The following is a 19382-nucleotide window of genomic DNA, read 5'->3' as shown; positions in this document are numbered from 1 at the left end:
CAAGCTTCTTTTTTTTGTTGGTACAATGGTTTCAAAGCCTTGATTATGCCTACTCCCTGCTCTCCTCTTTTTTACCTTTACCTGTATGTCCTTCCTTGCTTTTTTTCTTCTTATTTTCTCTCTGACCCCATCACCATTCTTTTCTCCCACCTCCTTTCATATCACCATTCCTCCATTCATTCAATCATTCATCCATGCCCAAGGGGGTCTTGCCCTGTTCTTATCTGATGTGTGGAAATGTCAGCAGTGTGAGGGGACAAGGAAGGGGGGATAGCCTGTGAAGCTGTTGAGTCTCTCTGGCCCTGGAGACTGACTGACACAATAAAGAGGAAAAAGGTCTCTACTGGCCTCGCCTCTAATGGCTCAATACATTGCCTGCAACTTCACAGCCTTTACTTTTCCTTGTAGCTCACTTTTCTCTCTTTCTCTCTTTTTTTTAGAACTTCCACCAGGATGGGAGAAAATAGACGATCCAGTGTATGGGGTCTACTATGTTGAGTAAGTGATATACAGTATGTACAGGCATCCAACACCACACAAGACAACTTGTATGCAAATGCTTTAAAACATGTTCATGCTAAGAAAAGAAACTGTGGACCTTACTGTAAGAAGGAGCTTCTCTAATGTATGTACAGTTCTGCTTTAAGACGTCCCAGCTAAATTTCGCAGCATCTATGTTGGTCTTTTGTGTATTTGAAAATGTAGGCCATGTTGTTTGTGTCATTTTCATTTGGGACAACGTACGTCCGTGCGTGCGTGCGTGCATGCGTGTGCGCGTGTGCATCTCATCTTGTGTGAAGCCCCTGGGCCTCAGCATTAATACTAATGTGTTTCATGCGTTTTTGATGTTGTTCAAAGCAACACCTGGGGGCTCAATGCTGTGGCATTTCAATTTCTTACCCTCTTTGTCTCTGCAATATTTATGTTATTCTAATATACTGTACATTATTCACCGTTTCCTTCATTTGCTGTACGATGTGTGTGTGCTTTCAGGTGTAATTTGACAGTGCTGGTAGGTTATTGGAAACCTCCCAGGGTTGGTGTGTGATTTGAAAAATGTTTGTAGCTTCTCTGAATTAAGTCGTTGTCAAAATGGGATTTATTTGATGTGATTGGTTGGCGTGATGCATGTGTCAGAGAGGGATTTCTGTGTGAGTATGGATGGATACATGTGTATTATGCCACTGTGTATTAATCAGAGCTTATCACCATGTGTCCCCTCCCTCTCTTTGACCCTATCTCTCTTTTTTATTGTCTTATCCTCTCCTCTGTGTCTCCTGCTGCTCTCTACTTTCCTGCTAATGTTTACTTATGGTCCTACATCCTATTTTCTATTCTTATTTTCTGTTTCTATTGTTTATTCCTCCTGTCCATTTCTTATTCCTCAACCTCCATTCACTCATTCCTCCTTCCGCTGTCCCAAAGTCATATCAACAGGAAGACCCAGTATGAGAATCCAGTGTTGGAGGCTAAGAGGCGCAGGCAGCTGGAACAGCAGCAGCCTCAGCCCCAAAGCCAGCAGCCACCTGAAGGTGAGCGCTACATCCGAGGTTCGTTCACAAGCCCCTGCCAAGGGCGTCATTTCCTTTCTTTATATTCATGTGTGCGATTGAGTTGTCTGCGTATGTCTTTGTTTGTTTGTCTGTGTGTGTGTGTGTGTGTGTGTGTGTGTGTGTGTGTGTGTGTGTGTGTGTGTGTGTGTGTGTGTGTGTGTGTGTGTGTGTGTGTGTGTGTGTGTGTGTGTGTGTGTGTGTGAGATTGTGTCTTTATCGCAACTATTGCTACAGTATTAATTGTTGTCGCCTGCTACTGCCTTATGATTTGCTAAGTATCCTTCCATAAAGGCATAACTATTATTTGTGGCTGTACCACGCAGCCTTTTTCAATTTAATTTATGTTTTCTGTGTTGCTTTCGGACACTTGTTTGTGGTAATAACTTGAAAGCTTTTTTTCTTGGGTGAAGACAGGTAAGTTTGTCTTCAACTGAAAAGGATCTGGCTGCTAAAGGGAGTTTCTTTGCTAATTTGCGTCTCTGAAGAAATCACTGAGTGCTACCAGTAATAACAGGACTGATTTAGCTCGCACAGCTGCCTAAACACAACTAATTCCTAACCTTAGATTCCTATTGCTTCCTGTGTTATATCCTATGCATGCACAAGATGCTCTACAAGAGAGATTTATTGTAAATGCCGGTCGACCCACATGGGAACTTTACTGTCGCGCTCCACCTTCTACTCAGTCAGCAGAAATCAATCAATTCCACTCGATTACCTGCAGATCCCCCCCATCTGAAAACTCAATCTCTCTTCCAAAGAACTCAATACTTTCAAACGGGGTTTTTACCCTTTGTTTCCAATTCTACATTGATTCTATCTCACAGTTAAGAATATTAATGAAGGGTTGGAGTTTGACCAGTGCTGTGTAGCCGTAATAAGGTGATTAATCAAAGCAGTAGCCATTGTAAGGAAATGGGTCACTCTATTTTTACCAACTTGCATTTTTATTCAATAGGGAGATGAAAAACAGTGTTAAAAGCTTCATGAAGTTTGTGCGACTTATTCAACCTGAGGGTAAATGTTATTTGAAGCTCTAGTAGAGGTTTAACATGATATCTTGGTAGTTGAGAGTTTTTTTGAACCACTCCCATTCACGTGTTGCTCTGTGGGAAGGTTTTGTTAATAGATATCAGGCTTACACCATACCAGAAAATGTATCAGTTCCTCTAGTGTCATGGGAAGCAAAATGCTTTTTTCCCCAAACACACACAGTAGGGCCGCTGTGCAACTGTCTAGACCCCATCTAGAGAAAATGTGCCTCTTGCTGTTGCAGAATGGATCGAGGACTCTGTGTTAGCAGGGGCCCCACTGGCCAGCTATGCTGCCAACCAGGAGACCTACAGGGATCCTCAGACAGGTCCTCCAGTGCCCAACGCAATGGGGCAAAAACGTAAGTTCACATCTTTCTAGAACTAAAGCGTGAAACAGGATTAGTCATTACCTTTCTGTTTCTAGGCTGTGTTACCCAGAGCGACTTATTATGACTTTCGGTGTTGTTTGTTTTCATGAGCTGGTGCCTCAGGCCGTGTTTGATTTTTCAAGATGGAGTCCCAGTTATGATTTGACACTATAAAGCTGCTCTCTTTATACATTTTGTTATAAATTCTTAATAAGTCAAATACAATTCTACTCATCTGATATGTACAATAGACTACTTTTTTCCAAGAGAGTGCTCAAGGCAGTGTTTGTATTTCCATAACCGACAAACCGAATATGACTCTGCTAAGTACAGTTTTATTTTATATACGTGCCCCCTTTGTGTTTACTGTGGCCACATGTTGCTTCTCATGGAACCCCAGTTATATTGTTCAATTTTCTGGATCCAATAATGTCCTGATTTTACCCACTCGCTACGCTACAACCCTACAGACACACTGTCTAGCCATTACTGTGTGTTTCCTTCTCCTGCCTGCCAGCTCCTTTTATACCAGCCTCCCACTAGCAGCTTTCCTAATTAGCACACCCATGGCAGAGAATTAACTGCCTCACCCCGTCTTTACCTCTTACTCTCCCTTGCTGCTCTGTGGGACGTATTTTCCTTTTCCCTCATCAGTCTTTTTATGTTATAGCTTACATTTGCTGTCTGGCTGGCTGTTGTTTTGTCTCCCGCCACTCTCTGCTTTGGTTCTATTGCGGGTTTTGTCCATTTTTCTGTATCTAATTTACTATCTGTCTCTCGCTACATTGTACGGTCCTCGACCTTGATATTCTTTCAGAGAAAGGCGTCATTTGAAATCTCTTAATACAACTCCCCCCTTCATATTTCTCTTGCTTCCTGGATCTCTGGATCCCGCATGGATAAAGTCACCATCTATGTGCACAGTTTTATTACATTTCCCCTGTTCTAAAATAATGATATTCAAAGACACTGGACACACAAACACACATATCACAAAAAACACCAACACAAGGACACTGACTCCATGGGTAATGCATGATTCATTGAATCTGGGTTAATTTATGTGTGTCAATAAACCATTAGAGCTCATCTAGTCCTTGTATTCAATTGCTGTTGCCCAGTCCATACGTTCTCAACAGTGAAGACGGTGGATGAATTCCTCACTCAAGTTTTTAATTCAGATTGATTCAATCTCATATCTTTCTTCATTTTATTATTTAACAAGAAGAACAAGGATGACTGATCAATTTGGTTTAGATTGTTCTCATGACTCTGTGTTAATTAAACCCTTAGAACCGGTGTTGAATGACAGAGATATCTTGTTGCCAAGAGCCGTTCACTGAGGCAGAACCCTCTCTCACAAATGCTTTTATCATGTAATTTACATGCGTTAAGAAGGACAATAATACTCACTTTTCACTTTTGAAATCAGAAGCAAGATTGGCGACTACCCCAATGTTTTTTTCTCTCTCCACCCCTGTCTACTTGCTCACGTCCAAAGAAAGAAAATACGATAGACACAGTGCAGCTTGCCGGCTGGTAGCATACAGCTAAAGAGACAGAGTAACGCTAGCTTACCGAGAGCTTGCAGTTTGACTTTTCCAGACACCATGCCGACTGCTGTCGGAGATGACAGAGAAACAAAAGAAAATCCTCCTGCTTCCCTGAAGTCACCGGTGTGGCAACATCTTGTCTTACCCGTGAGTGAGTTACTGTATGTCGACAAACAACGAAAGTAAAGCATGTGGGCTCCGACGAGACTCCATGGTGACTTCAGGTACACGTCATTGAACTAATGGTGTATTTAATGGCACCATGAGGAAGCCACCTCAGCCCTGCAGGACTGCTTCAAAGATGCAGATTGGGGAGTTTTTTGCTGCAGGGACAGACCTGGAGGGACATACATTTGCTCTCATACATCAACTTCTGTGCTGAGTGTGTTTCTGAGAAGAAAACTGTTAAAGTGTTCCCTAATTAAAAAACATGGTTTAATAGCAAGGTGAGGACCCTGCTCAGAACTAGACACTGCGTTTCAGTCTGGGGACCTGCAGGCCTACAAAGAGGCTCGGTGAAGCCTGAGGAAGGGGATCAGTGAGCTCAAACGCAGGTACAAGCAGCGCATAGAAGAACACTTTAATAGCAACAACTCCAGATGCATGTGCCAGGGATAACTCTCACTAGCCATAAGGACAGCTACATAAATGCTAACCCCACGGACAGCACACTGCCAGACACGCTCAATCACTTTTTCTCCAGCTTCAACCGCAACATGACTGACATCCTCCCCTCACTTTCTGAGAATAACAACACCAGACAGCTGCTTCAACACCAGCTCTGATCCATCCTACACAGAGTCAACGCGAGGAAAGCAGCTGGCCCAGATGGCGTCACAGGAAGGATTCTAAGTTCCTGCGCATCATCGGGACAATTTTCTATTTTGTTATTTCACTTTTTACTGTTTACATGTTATATTTTTGTTGTTTGTGATTTAACTGTCATATTGAGAGGTGCTAAACTGTGTTTCATTGTTGAAAACAATGACAATAAAGAAAAACAGACACTCATTGCAAAGTACCCTTCTGCCATCTAGTGGGTCTCATTGTTGCATAGAAACCCCTGTTGCGAAAAAATGTTTGATGTCAAATTGATTAGAATCGTGACGTTTTAAAATAAAATGTCCAATCAAATTGTGACAACCCTAAATATACCATTTTTCACCCTCTATGGTGAACAAAACCATTGTCAATCGCCGTTACACTCATTGTTATTGTTTGCACCGACCACTAAGAGTTGAGGTTAGTTGTGTATAGATTAATGATAAAGTGTTAATGTTTTTTTGAGGTGAACCCTTTTTAATGCTGAAACCCAGATTATATCACCGGACCTAGAACATCTTTAGCATTTTTGGTGACGTGCAAACAGAACCCAAAGTTGCTTTATTCAATTTGTGCTGTTCCATATGTATATCAGAAAGATCTAAAAGTAATTATCTGTTTGTGTGTTCAGGAGGGAAGCCTTTCTTTACTCGGAACCGATCTGAGCTGAAAGGGACTTTCATTAATACCAAGCTGAAAAAGAGTCGTCGGGGGTTCGGTTTCACTGTTGTTGGAGGCGACGAACCAGACGAGTTCCTGCAGATCAAGAGCCTGGTCCTGGATGGACCTGCTGCCCTCGATGGCAAAATGGAGACAGGTTCGTGGACTAAATTTATTAAAGTTTAGAAAGAAGAAATGAAACTAATAAATATTGCTTTAGCATGCTGACTATGTATAAGTAAGGAAGCTACAATTTTGTATCAAATTAAAGCTTTTTGACAAATACATTACTTGCATACAAAATAAAACTTCTCCCTCTTCTCGACCTTTTAAGGTGATGTGATCGTGAGCGTCAACGACACATGTGTGCTAGGCTACACGCATGCCCAAGTTGTAAAGATCTTCCAGTCCATCCCAATTGGCTCTATGGTCAACTTGGAGTTGTGCCGTGGCTACCCACTGCCCTTTGACCCCGATGACCCAAACACTAGCCTGGTAACCTCAGTGGCCATTCTTGAAAACAAGGAGCCCATCATTGTAAACGGCCAGGAGGCCTCCAACAGCTACGACTCGCCGTCCAGCCACAGCAGTCAGAACACCAACAACGGCTTGACCAATGGAGGAGCACCCATCAATGGCCTACCCCGACCCCACAGCCCCTCGACAGAGGTGGCCTCCGATACCTCTTCCCAGCACGGCTACCCCAGTGATGTGGTCACCCTGGCCTCATCCATCGCAACACAACCGGAGCTCATCACTGTACACATGGAGAAAGGAGATAAGGGCTTCGGCTTCACCATCGCCGACAGTCCTGGAGGTGGAGGGCAGAGAGTGAAGCAGATTGTGGACTACCCGCGCTGCCGCGGCCTCAAAGAAGGTGACATCATCGTGGAGGTGAACAAGAGAAATGTACAGAGCATGTCCCACAACCAGGTGGTCGACCTCCTCAGCAAGTGTCCCAAAGGCAGCGAGGTCACCATGCTGGTGCAGAGAGGTGAGTGGAGGCTGATCCCTCCTTACTGTATGCATGCTTTTTATCCCCCATGAACTTGTCATTGATATTGTAATTGATGAGAGCAGATGCAGATAAGGGAGATGGAGGGAACGGGTCTTGAGTTATGCAGCGGTTTCTGATTTATGTGCCCTTATGTTGAAGTATTGTGAAACAAACCAAAACCTTTTCTATGACTCTGTTAGATGCAGTTGATAAAAAATAATAGGCTTCTGCCTTATAGGCTGTCCCAGCTTACAGAAAGCTCTTTTATTGACACATGTATTAATGTAAATGGTTGAAAGCAAAGAAGGTAAGATAATTAACACATGGCAATTTGAAGCAATTGTGGAAGTTGCTGAAAGAGAAGTGAGAAAGGAGTGTGAGATGTTTACCCTGGATAGCATTGACAGTGAGAGGATTATAGCTGTCTTGAAATTGAAAGGAGCCAGAGAGAAGGAAAAGTTTAAAGGGGAAATTAAGTAACTATGAGAAAAGGATAAACATGGTACAGATGGGTTTAGTTGCTGTGTCTGTTGGTTGACAAACATGTCTAGTTTATTTTAGGCTTTTATTGTATTCCCATGTCAAGGCGAGGCACTTTAAAGAATAAGATGCCACCAGTTGTGTTGGGCATAACTTTTTTTCACCCACCTGGCTATCTTGCTTGGTATAAGCTGAAGCCATTTTGCTGTTCACATAAATTTTTAGCGTTGCTCAATGTCAGTGCTGCAAAAACAGTGCAGCTACATGTGAATGCTTCTAATCAACGTGTACCACCCAGATTTGTCAGGGTTTCTGACTGAAAATGACTGTCGCACAGAAGCACTAAATGGAAACAAAGCAACTGTGAATAGAGGATAAAACTGAAATGATGAATTTTGGTATTTTCCCTCCAATCCCCCTCATACTTGCAGACCTCCAGAGCTCTAAACGCACTGTGGGATACAAGTAATTGGACTATTTTCTCTGTCAGACTGTCCATAGCTTGCATTGGGGCTTATTAATTCAAGTAACTAAAAAGTGTTTTGTGTGTGCACATGTGCAGTTTATCACCTCTGTAGGGTTATGGTCTCAGAACTGTTGACGTGGGATAAATGGTGAGATAAATGGCGGCCAAATCGTCATCGTAGTCTTTCTGTCTACAAGTGTGAATCTGTCTTAATTTGTATCTATGTCTTTTTCTCCATGTTGTCGCTCTCTCTTAGTCTCACTTCTTGACACACATCCACACTTCAGTCGCACACAGACCAAACCGTTACACTTACCCTCACTGGCTTTTGCTAATTTCTTCATCGTGCTAGTGTAGACAAGCTTATGAAGTGATAAAACCTCATCATGGGCAAGGGCTGAATGAACCGTCAATAAAACAAAAGGCAGTTTGGTACAAAGTATGCTGGTCAGTAGAGAAACGCACACAGGAAACAAATGCGAAAGCCAGTTTACTATGTAGGGCGCTATTTTAACGATCTAAGCACATGGCGTGAAGCTCATGGCACTGGTGCGTTTAGGGCGTGTGCAAATCCACTTTTTCTTGTTTGATGGCGGTAAAAAGAGTCTGTGCGTCGTGCGCATGGTTCAAAAGGGTTGTACTTAGTGTCTTCATTAATTCATAGGTGTGTTTTGAGCGTAAAATGCAATAAACCAATCAGTGTCCTCTCCCATTCCCTTTAAAAGCCAAGTGCGTTTGTATCTTGGCACATTGCTAATATGATGGCTGTGTGTTGTGTGTGTGTGTGTGTGTGTGTGTGTGTGTGTGTGGTGTGTGTGTGTGTGTGTGTGTGTGTGTGTGTGTGTGTGTGTGGTGTGTGTGTGTGTGTGTGTGTGTGTGTGTGTGTGTGTGTGTGTGTGTGTGTGTGTGTGAGACAAGCATAATGTACGCGCGCTCTGCATAAGCCTAGGTGCAATTTACTAATTACTGTTAAAATAACAATGAAATGCTGCATTACTGACTTTAGACCAGCATTTGTATCAGACGCAGGTGCATTTGCTATTTAAACATTGTTAATGCAGGACGGGAAATTAACAACCGCATCGGTCTTAAAATAGCAGAGACGCTTGCGTTGGGCTTTGCGCCGCGCTGTGCCGGGTACAAGACAGGTTCTGTAGTGTCTTAACAGCAGGACCTGCCCTTCTGCTGCTTCATGCAGATTAATAATAGAACAGAAGTCTGCTCACTGCACTTCTCCCATTTGCACATTTAAGTACCGAATACTGGCTACTGTCTGTTTTACAAAGTTCCTTTCTGATGAAGAGCCTAATGCTCCAACATCACAACACAGCCAGTAATTAGTGAGCCAAATTATGAATTGGACTAGTGCAGTATGGACTTCTTTTTATGTTTTTCCCACACTAGGGATCATAATCAAACCTCCATGTTTTCAGGTACCAACCAAGAATGTGTCCACAGCACTATGTATTAAAAGCTGTCAAGTCCTAAAACCTGGCTCTCTTTAAAATTCTCTATTCATTTAGTTATGGAGTTTGACTTTTTATTTTTGAATAAAACCCAGCCCCATCTAGCATCTGGACATAGATGGGAATTTTGTGCTTGTGTGAGAATTAATTCATTGCTCATTGAGTCAGTTCATTGTTGTTAATATGAACAACCACAATTGTATTTGCTCTAGGGCCGCAACTAATGATTTTTCATATTATTGATTCATATTTTTGTTTTGTTTCTATAAATCGAATTATTGCCTGTAAAATGTAAGGAATAAAGTGAAAAAGGCCAGAGTAAAGGAAGACATCTTCAAATGTTTTGTTTGTCCATCAAATATTTAGTTTCCAATTATATAAAACAGACAAATTTAATACATTTGAGCTGGGACCATAGAGTAATTTCTTTCTTTTTTTTGATAAATAACAATGATGGACTTCTCCACTAATTGATTAATCTACTCACTGATATCTTCATCTAGATCAATACAGTGTAGACAGTACTGTATATGCAAATACAAATAATTTAGATGGACCATATGTGGCATTACAAATAAATAAAATAAGAATTAATTTAGTGAATTATTAATTAGTTAAGAAAAAAATCAGATGCCTTTTCTCCATCAACCCTTTATGGACATACACCTTGTGCGTATCAGTTTCTATTTCGTCCTCCCTCTGAATTCCAACACATTTTCCTTTAGATTTCCCCATGAATAATGAATCTGTTTACATCAACCTGCATCATTCCTACATGTCTGTCATATACACACACATTTGCACTTATGAGAACATAAAGTTCGAGATACGGTGCCTTAATTACTCTCCCGCTCTTACTCTTCTCGTTGCTTTCTCACTCCGGCTCGCTCCACCGGTAGCAGCAAGGCACACTGGCCTCTAATTAGGGTTCTGATGTCAGCTTTGCTTTTCATACACATAGATCTTTTTCTCTCCTGTGCTCTCTTTACTCCCACTCCCCTTCCATCTATCAAGAATCTCTTCTTCCCTGAGCAAACACTGCTGGTGCATGTACAGACACACACAAGCATTCACACACACTTGATGTCAGTCTCCAACACAAACAGTCATGCGTCCAATTATGGAGTCCTGGCAGAACAAGCCTGGTCTTAATTGGTGCGGATCCAACCCTCCATCCCCCTTTTCTGTTTCCATTCCCCCACTGTCAGCATGTAGATTCACAACCTCTCGCCCACGTGAAAATGGGAGCCAATCCCTGGGGACCACATACAAAGATGCACACTCTCCCTTTTCACTCTGTCATTCTCATTATGTATGAGCATGTCCCCAAGTCAGCAGGTGTGAAAATGGGAGCATGTGTTTTTATGCCACACAACCCACAGTGTGGTGAACTTTTGAGGTAAAGAGCCTGAGATTCATGGATGTCTTTGTGAAAACCTGGCAATGTGAATCTCATTTGAGGATTTTTAGGCCCTTTCATATTCTTGGTATGAGCAAGCTAGATTTGCTATGATTGACAGTGTTTCATAGTTTATGCACACAATACATTTTTGTACTGAGATACTGCCCATAAGCACACCTGCATGATTTATTACTTGAATCAGCTCTATGTTTCGTGGTACATTGTTCTTTCATTTGTCTAATTACACTGCTCTAATGTGCTCATTTTCCCATGCCTGTCTTCTCCTGCCCTCACTGATGCGCCAACATAATTCATTTTTGGCCCCTGATGTCTTGCCGTTGGACAGGCGCTTATTTCCTCTCCTCTCTTCCCTTTAAAAAGGTGTAAGTGTTACAGGGTCCATAGGGACACGTACACCTGCTGTACAGCCTTTTGTCAACGAAAATCTGTTTGGATGTCAAATTTCTGAGACACCGCCTCCAATAGCCCAGTACCTCATTTCATTAGTCAGCTGATGAAAAATGAAGCCCAATTTGTCTCAGCATGGATGCAGTCTTTTTCTATGTTTCTTTACCTGTTTGTAAGCCCTGGCAGGTGCTGCAATAAATGCAAAGGTGAATTGGGCTTGGTTGGAAAGACAGCAGCAGTGGGTGAAGGAAGAGTAAGAGATTGGTGGATGGAAGGATGTCAGAGGATTAGCGAGATGATGAAAGAGTGGCACAGTAACCCCCATGATGCTTTGCTCTCTCTCTATTCCACTTTCTCTCTCCGCACGTCATGACTCATCAATCAATAGTGGCACATTAGTCCCTGCCGGGCAGTCAGGCCTTGCACTCTTCTCAGAATGAGAGATGGACCTTTTCTCTCCTCCCACGTAGCGGACAGACAAATAGCAGGTTGAGGGACCAACACAGGCAAGAGGTGTTAAAGTATTTTGCAAATGTCAATTTATTTGATGAAGCCCTCCACTACACAGTTACGTTCCTTGTCTCCGTTGAATAAATAGGAATCTCAATACCCAAACAAATGTCAAAGACCTGAGATTATCTGCATGACTACTTGGAAAAATCTTAAGAGCATTTATTGTAAAAGCATCCATAGCGTTAAAGCACAAGGAGGTGTATTTCCTCTTGTTTACGTTTGTTTGCCTTTTTTCTCATTGCCTTTAAGTGCAGTTTGAAAGAGATGTTTTGTAACCTTGAAGACAGACAGTGGGTTGAAATGTCTGTTCTCCTTTGTGTTGTCATTGACGTGCTGCTTAAAGAGTGTAAAACATCAAGTGGAGCATTGCCACACTAGATAGCTCCTATTGGTATAATGTTGGACAAGTGAGCAGACAGCTTGTAAATGTCTCCTGTCAAAAAGCACTCCACAGACCAGTGTTCTTTGAGGACACACACTGATAGGCACACAATTACGTGAACTTACATAACCCACATAAACAAACTCCCAGTTACCGGCATGCACAATTGCGAGGCCCGTATAATGTGGACAGTCTTGTACACACCCATTAGAAAGAGATAAATGTTGATGATGGGTCCCTGCACAGACAAGTAGGAAATCAATTAACTATATGTGCAGGAAGCGTCGTATTTCTGCCCACTTCACATTAAAGATTCTGCTGACTGCACGTTCCAATGGCACCATAACGAACAGCATTGCATTCCTCAAAAGCAATGATGAGGCAGCGGCCTGCCCGCTAGGTGCCCACAATTTACCTCCGCTCATTTTGGGCTTGCCAGAGGCTTGTGTCTGTGAATCACTGCTTGTTGCACAGGGACATGGTGAGCCTCACCCCTCACCAATCTCCAATGTCTTCACACCTCCATAGCTGTTGGGCCAGTTGTAAATCTCCACCATTTCACCATCCTTTATTTCTATGACAATGCTCTGCAGATGATCTGTGCTGGGGTCTCCTCTGGATGGATGTGTGTACTGTGGGAGGAGGGGCTTTAACCCCACTTTTTAAAAGCCAGGGAAGACTTAATGAAGGAAAAAACATACTTATATGTATTTTTTTTTTATATAATAAAGCGCTATGGCCTTCCATGTAAAAATTGTAAGAAAATATTACATTAGTATTATTTTATTTTATTTTATTTTTTTAACTTTTTGCATGCATACTCTCCCTGGTCATCTTTGGTGTCTACAGTATTTAGCCACATTGCTACGCTCTTCTGTCTCCTTTAAATTCCCTGTTTAGACACACAGAGGAAGCTAAATAAAGCTTTACTCTGAATGGCTGTCACATCCTGGCTGCTGAAGTGAGTCTTTTACTCCTTGGAGACCGTCTGTCAGTTCCCCACGGTCACCAGGCACTGTCCCCACGGGGAAAGATGGACCTGCCTGTTGGAAGCCATCACTCTTAGCCATGATCTACCAACACACGCATAAAAAGACACGCACTGTGGACAGACAACATTATCTGCTTAATAATAGCTTTTGTTTAGTAATTGGTGTGCTGTGTGTGTCAGATCTTTGCAACAGATTGATCTGTTGAGGAGGAAAAAAAGCAGAGGGTGCAGTACATCCTGTCAACCTGAAACCAGTTCAGCCAAATGCAATTATTCCAAAACAGAGCGTCTTCATCTTTCCAGTAAATGTAAATGTAAATGTAAATGTGCTGTATTTATATAGCGCTTTTCCAGTCTTAACAACTGCTCAAAGCGCTTTTACATCTACAGGAGACATTCACCATTCACACACATTCATACACTGTGGCCGGGGCTGCCGTACAAGGTGCCCCCTGCTCATCAGATTAACAATCATACACATTCACACTCCGATGCGCAGCACCGGGGGCAACTTGGGGTTCGGTGTCTTGCCCAAGGACACTTCGACAATGACTGCAGGGGCAGGGATCGAACCACCAACCTTCCGATTGGCAGGCAACCGCTCTACCACTGAGCCACAGCCGCCCAGTTCACACATTGTAATGATGTTCTGTGTTCTACCCCACCTTATTTTCAGTGTTGGCAAAATAATCCACCACACACCGTCTTCATGCACCCAAACTGCTGGACTTAACCAGCTGTGGGGCTGTCACACAGAGAAAAACAAGTTGCATACACTGAAAATCATGGAGTTTTTCCCTCAGGCAGTAAAACAAGAACACTGTTATTCTGTTAAGCTCAATACAGTGTTTTACTGCAATACACATATATACTGAATACTTTATTATTGTGGCCTTATTGGAATTCACAGTAATCAGATAATGGTTCAATCATAAAAACCACATATTATAAGATGTAGTGCCCCGTAGGTTGAGCAGTCCTTTATTATTCATGGTTGCGAATGCATTTTCCCCCACAAATTTTAAGATTTAGTAAGCATAATTAAATGAGCTGGGGGGGGGGGGCTACAGCTCTCCTGGTACATGATTTAAAAGCTGGTGGCACTGAGGATTTAGTTGGCGCTCTCTCACTCAGGCCAGCCGAGATCTCCCACCTGTCCAAATCCGCTGTTTCCTCGCTCTTGTATGTAATTAGTACTGGAGATTGGCCCAAACACCCACAATACTTTTTGATCTGCGAGCTTCAAACACACAGTGGTGCCTCACACACTGCACACACTGCTTCTGCTTACCAATGTAGTGTACATCTGCACACAGTTTTGCTTAATATGTCAAAAGGCATCAAGGCTTTACAGTTTAGTTGAGCTCTATCTTTAAAATGAATATCTCAATTAGTAATATTGCTTTTACAGTAAATATAAAGTCCAAGGTCACATTTCAAAAAGTACAGTGCATTGCCAAGACCAGAATTGCCCTTTTGTCTGTTTCTTGCTTTCATGGGTGTGTCTGTTCTGTTTATCAGTGTGTCTGATCAAAATGCTTTGAGAGAGAGCGTGCTGAGAGACATTGACGGACAGCAGCAGCAGATCAGTTGTAGTTGATAGATGAAGGATAATCAAAGGCCAGCCTGACACTTTGACTGACAGCATGCTTAGCCCAGAGAAAATACCTTGGGATTTACAGTGTGCATCTGCGTCCGTGTCTGATTTAGGGGATTGTTATGTGCTCCTGAATGAATGATTCCTATTGATTGAAACAAGGGGTGAACAGGGGAGAGGGCAAGGATGATGGGAAGGATGATGGGGGAGGGAGAGGATGGAGAGAAGAAAAAGGCTGCAAACAAAACACAGTTGGAGCTGTCGGTTGTGAATAAACCCAGATGAGATGAAGGTGTTGGTGTGGTGTGTGTGTGTGTGTGTGTGTGTGTTGTGTGTGGTGTGTGTGTGTGTGTGTGTGTGTGTGTGTGGTGTGTGTGTGTGTGTGTGTGTGTTGTGTGTGTGTGTGTGTGTGTGTGTGTGTGTGTGTGTGTGTGTGTGTGTGTGATCCTCTCTGTTTCCCTAAAGGATTGACACACAAAACTGGCCCATTTTCTTAGATCAGACGCTGCCCGGTCGCACTCATGCTTTACTTGTGTTACACACCCCTGTTGTCAGAAGTGTGTGTGGTTCGTACTCCACTCATTGTTTTATTTTTAATATTATAGAGGTAAAAACTCACAACGTGAATATTGCATTTTCTCCTTGTTTCATGCATTCCTTCTCCCCTTCTCATTTCCATAACTTCACACAACTGTTTATTTCATGCAGAGTCGAGGGAGGGAGGTATTGAGGGAGGGGGAGAGGGCAGTGATGTGCATAAGGAGCAATTTTCCCTGGCTAGATCCAGGCTGTGTTAGCATTTTAGTCATCCGTCAGTCTTTCTTTATGTGCTTCTCAGCGATAATGATATTTCTGCAGTGATATTTCTGGTCACTGCTCACTCAAGCAGCTACCCGTCTGTCATACCTTAAGCACACTTCGATTTGTGTTGGGTAGCACCGCACGAAGCCGCCTGATGCCCTTGTGTTGTTGTGTGTGTATGCAGCTGCGTGGATGTTTACCAGCATGTGGGGGTGGGAGAGAGACTGAGATGGAGGGGAGAGAGAAGGATTGAGGGAGGGTGTGTGGTGATGCTGAGGGAAGAAAAGGGAGGGAGGACAGTGTGCAGTGAGGTGAGAGAGAGAGAGAGAGAGGGAAAGGGAAAAAAAGGAAAAGACAGCAGGAAAGGGAGAGACGGGAGGACGCTACAACTGCCTATAGATGCTGGAGCCTTCGACAGCGGAGCGCGGCGCTCAGCGGACTCAGGAAGATGGTCTCAGTAAGAGGGGAACTGACGGTTGCCTATAATTTAATGTTCAGTATCTTGGACTCCTTCTCCATGGGTAATGCTACGGCCAGGAACTCCAGAGCACAGCTCGCTCTTTTCCTCTCTACTCCTCTCTCTTTATTCTCTGGCTTAGTTGCTCTCCAGGTTTCTGTCCTTTTCTCTTAACTCTCACTTTCCTCCCTCAAACACACACTCACTCACATGCGTTCTCCACCGTCGGGTAGCCAGGCTCTTGCAAGCGCTGTTTTAGCCCTTGGGGCTGGCCCCACTCTTCCGCTGCACCAGTCAAGTCAAGCGCTGGCCGCGGCAATGATGCAGATAGATCGCGCTGCCTGCCCCCCCTCCCCTCCCTTCCTCCTCAAACGCCAGCCGCGGATGGGCAAGCAAAGGAACCTAGCAGGGAATGAGAGGAAAGGAGGGAGAAGGAGACGAGGGCTAGATGAGCACTGTTGTGACACTGTTTCGGAGTCTGCATTACCTTTTGTTGTTCCTTACTTCTTCTTTTTATTATTTTTTTTTTTTTTTGCTTTCTCCTTTTTTCTGAACATGGACGACATAGTAAAACTACATTGGTAACCTCCTTTTTTTTTCTTTTTTTCTGGCTTCACAGGTGTGGCACCTGCAAAGAAGAGCCCAAAACTGGTAAGTAGTTGTTTTTTTTCTATGTCTGTCCTCTCCCATCCATCCCTCTTCTGTCCTCTATCTACATGGTGTATCTGTCGTAAGGATATTTGGCTTGATTTCACCACCTCTCCTCTCTACCTCATCTTTAACTCTGCTCTGTAAGGTGTAACTTGTGCTGGTGTTGTGGGTCTGTTTGGTCGACATCGGATGCTGTGCTTTGCGGGGGTGGATCCCTCTAGCTAAACATCAGCACCCCCACCTCTCTGGAGGGGGCTTGGATGAGGGGCTTTGATGCACAGCGTGAGCTGGGTTGCTAACACACTGATGACCGCATCGCGCTGGGTGCTAAGCTTGCAGTGTGAGAGTTGAATGTAGGAACACAGCTGAAAGTCGGCTTGATCCTGTGATATCTGCTGCATTAATGAAGGGACCCGATTGACTGTGTCTGACTAAACATGTGTTTGTCAATTTTGTTTTGCAGGATGGTTTTGAGCAGTCTCCTCCATACAGAGATTACACTAGGAGGGTATGTGATGTTGTTTAGTTGGGGTGAAGGTTTTGGGGAATGAGGTATAGTGGTAGGCTTATTGGTGCTGAATATGTCATTTGTTAGATAATAATGGTGATGGTATAGCTTTATTATAGCAGATAATAGAGGTGATATGTTGAGGATGATTATAGTGTTTATTAGGGGTGTCGCAATTTTGATTTTAAATTGAAAAATGGATTTAAATGAGCTTTTGATTTTGACTCTCAAAATATAGAGGCTTGATTGACAAGTATTTTTTTTTCTCTTCACCCCCGCTTACTTGTGTACGTCAAAAGGAAAAAAAACAGACACAGCGGAGCTTACTGGCTGCTAGCATGCAGCTAAAGACACAGGGTACACTTATAAGTAGCCTGCAGCTGTTCGTTTTTAGACACTATAGCCCGTGAAACAACAGAACTGAAAAATCCTCCTGCTTGACTGAAGTCACAGTGAGGCAATAGTTTCCCTTCCCCATGAGTGAGTTATGTAAACAAACAATGAAGGTAGCATGTAGGCGCTGAGGGGACTCCATGGTGCGTTCCAGTGCATCTCGTTAAACTAGTGGTTCTTTCAATTGCACTTCGTTAATTTTGAAAAACTTCCTGTAATTTACCCTTCTGCCATCTAGTGGCTTATATTGGGCCATTGTCATCACTGCTGGAAAAAAACATGTTTAATTCAAGAATAGGATTGTGACCTTAAAATCAATAGTCAAATCAAATTGAAGGTTTGGAGAATCGCGACACCCCTGGTGTTTATGTAGGATGTTTTAACATAATGTTTGGTTGTATTAGGCTGGTTGGGTTCAACAAAACACACTAAAGATGATTGCTATTGCTGTGATGTTTCAATGCACTGAACCTACGTATGGCCCGCTGATGGCAAAAAAAGGACTGAGCTGAGTCTGAGGAAGCAGCAAGGATTTGTTTTCGTTGCCCCAGCCCCACCTCCCTCCTTCCCATTTTCTGTCTCCTTAATAAGTTATTGGAGCAGCAGAAACCAATGTATTAGACCAGTCCCAGAGGACAGAGGAAGAACACAATGACTGCAGAAGGTCAACTTGAATAGATCCATCAAGAACAAGAGATTTGTTTTCATTTGATAGGGAAATGGGATTTGGACTTTGTATACATCAAGCTGAGAGAGAAACTTAAGAAAATGCTGCCACATGGAGGCACCATTTCGTTTGATGGAATAACCAAACCATAATTTGTAGACAGTCCTAAGGTGTGACTTTTGCACCAAACAAGGCCTGTATTTGTGACTAATTATATAAATCCATTTATTTTTACTTTTCCACACAACCCAGAGAAGTTATACTCATAACGCTGGTAGAGTAAGGATTCCACCTGGATCCACGGCTCTGACTTAATATCTGCTAAAGTATCAAGCTTCTTTTATGTTTAACAAGGGTGATGAATATAAACATGAATTGCAGAGGTGTATGGGGCTGATTCAAGGAGTAATGAGTGGATTTATTGAAGACATGGCTGCACTTTGAAGGCCAAACACTTTGATATTTGAGAACAGATGAGACGCTTGCCTCAGCCCTTTCCTGGTGTATTTTTGTCCACCGCATCCGAAGTACTGGGAGGTCACATGATGTAAACAGACTGAACTGTTGTCATTTAATCTTATTGTCTGAAAATAGCTTCTTTCTCATACCTTTCACTTTGCCAGTTTCTTTTTGAAATCTTCAGAGTAATTGGGAAGATGGGACTGTAAAGAAAGGTATTTGTGACAAGGGTCATGGGAAGGATTTTTACTTGTACTTCGCAGCGTACTTGTACTTGAGCTCAGGATTGTGCGTGATCTACCATGCTTAAGCACCGCTCCCTTCGAATACTCCAGCAGGTGCTTAAGTGCCCATGTTATTAAGGGGCCAGTGGCAATTTATGAAGAGTTTTACGTTTCTGGCTTCACCAGTAAAATCCCCCCTTTGTTTCAAACCTCACAAGTGCTTTATTCACTGTGAATATATTTCCATATACAGCAGGGGATGCAGTTCCTTTTGAATACATTTCACTCTGTTTAACAAAAGGAATAGGCAATGTACCCTTGTAAATTGAGCCACAGTTGTTTCTCACAGCAGAATGACGAAATCATGAGGAGCCATTGAGTTTTTATTTTCTCCCTTTGTATGCTAAAATAATTATCTGAATAAAACAGATTTATTTTTCTTTGTTGAATACAGTAGCAACACAAGCCATGTTGACAATGTTCACATTGCAATTGTTTATCTTTTTAGGCTGAAACTCATTTCTCCATCT

At 42.8% G+C, this 19382-nt stretch overlaps 1 protein-coding gene across 9 annotated transcripts in view; it reads left to right on the top strand.

Annotated features, from left to right (window-relative positions):
• Positions 1-19382, top strand: part of magi1b (membrane associated guanylate kinase, WW and PDZ domain containing 1b) — a 143745-nt gene that overhangs the window by 103587 nt on the left and 20776 nt on the right. For 5 of the 9 annotated variants that reach the window (XM_032514815.1, XM_032514817.1, XM_032514814.1 and 2 more), the window contains 7 exons: positions 441-498; positions 1426-1550; positions 2830-2946; positions 5962-6147; positions 6325-6984; positions 16570-16601; positions 17065-17109. In XM_032514815.1, the coding sequence (XP_032370706.1) occupies positions 441-498; positions 1426-1550; positions 2830-2946; positions 5962-6147; positions 6325-6984; positions 16570-16601; positions 17065-17109 (1223 nt within the window). The remainder of the gene's footprint in view (positions 1-440; positions 499-1425; positions 1551-2829; positions 2947-5961; positions 6148-6324; positions 6985-16569; positions 16602-17064; positions 17110-19382) is intronic. The other 4 variants (XM_032514816.1, XM_032514821.1, XM_032514818.1 and 1 more) reach the window with 2 other exon arrangements.

Source organism: Etheostoma spectabile, chromosome 4 (assembly GCF_008692095.1).
Source record: "Etheostoma spectabile isolate EspeVRDwgs_2016 chromosome 4, UIUC_Espe_1.0, whole genome shotgun sequence".
NCBI classification, from domain to species: domain Eukaryota; kingdom Metazoa; phylum Chordata; class Actinopteri; order Perciformes; family Percidae; genus Etheostoma; species Etheostoma spectabile.
Note: the sequence above shows the minus strand (reverse complement) of the source record. Positions and strands in the feature narration are given on the sequence as shown.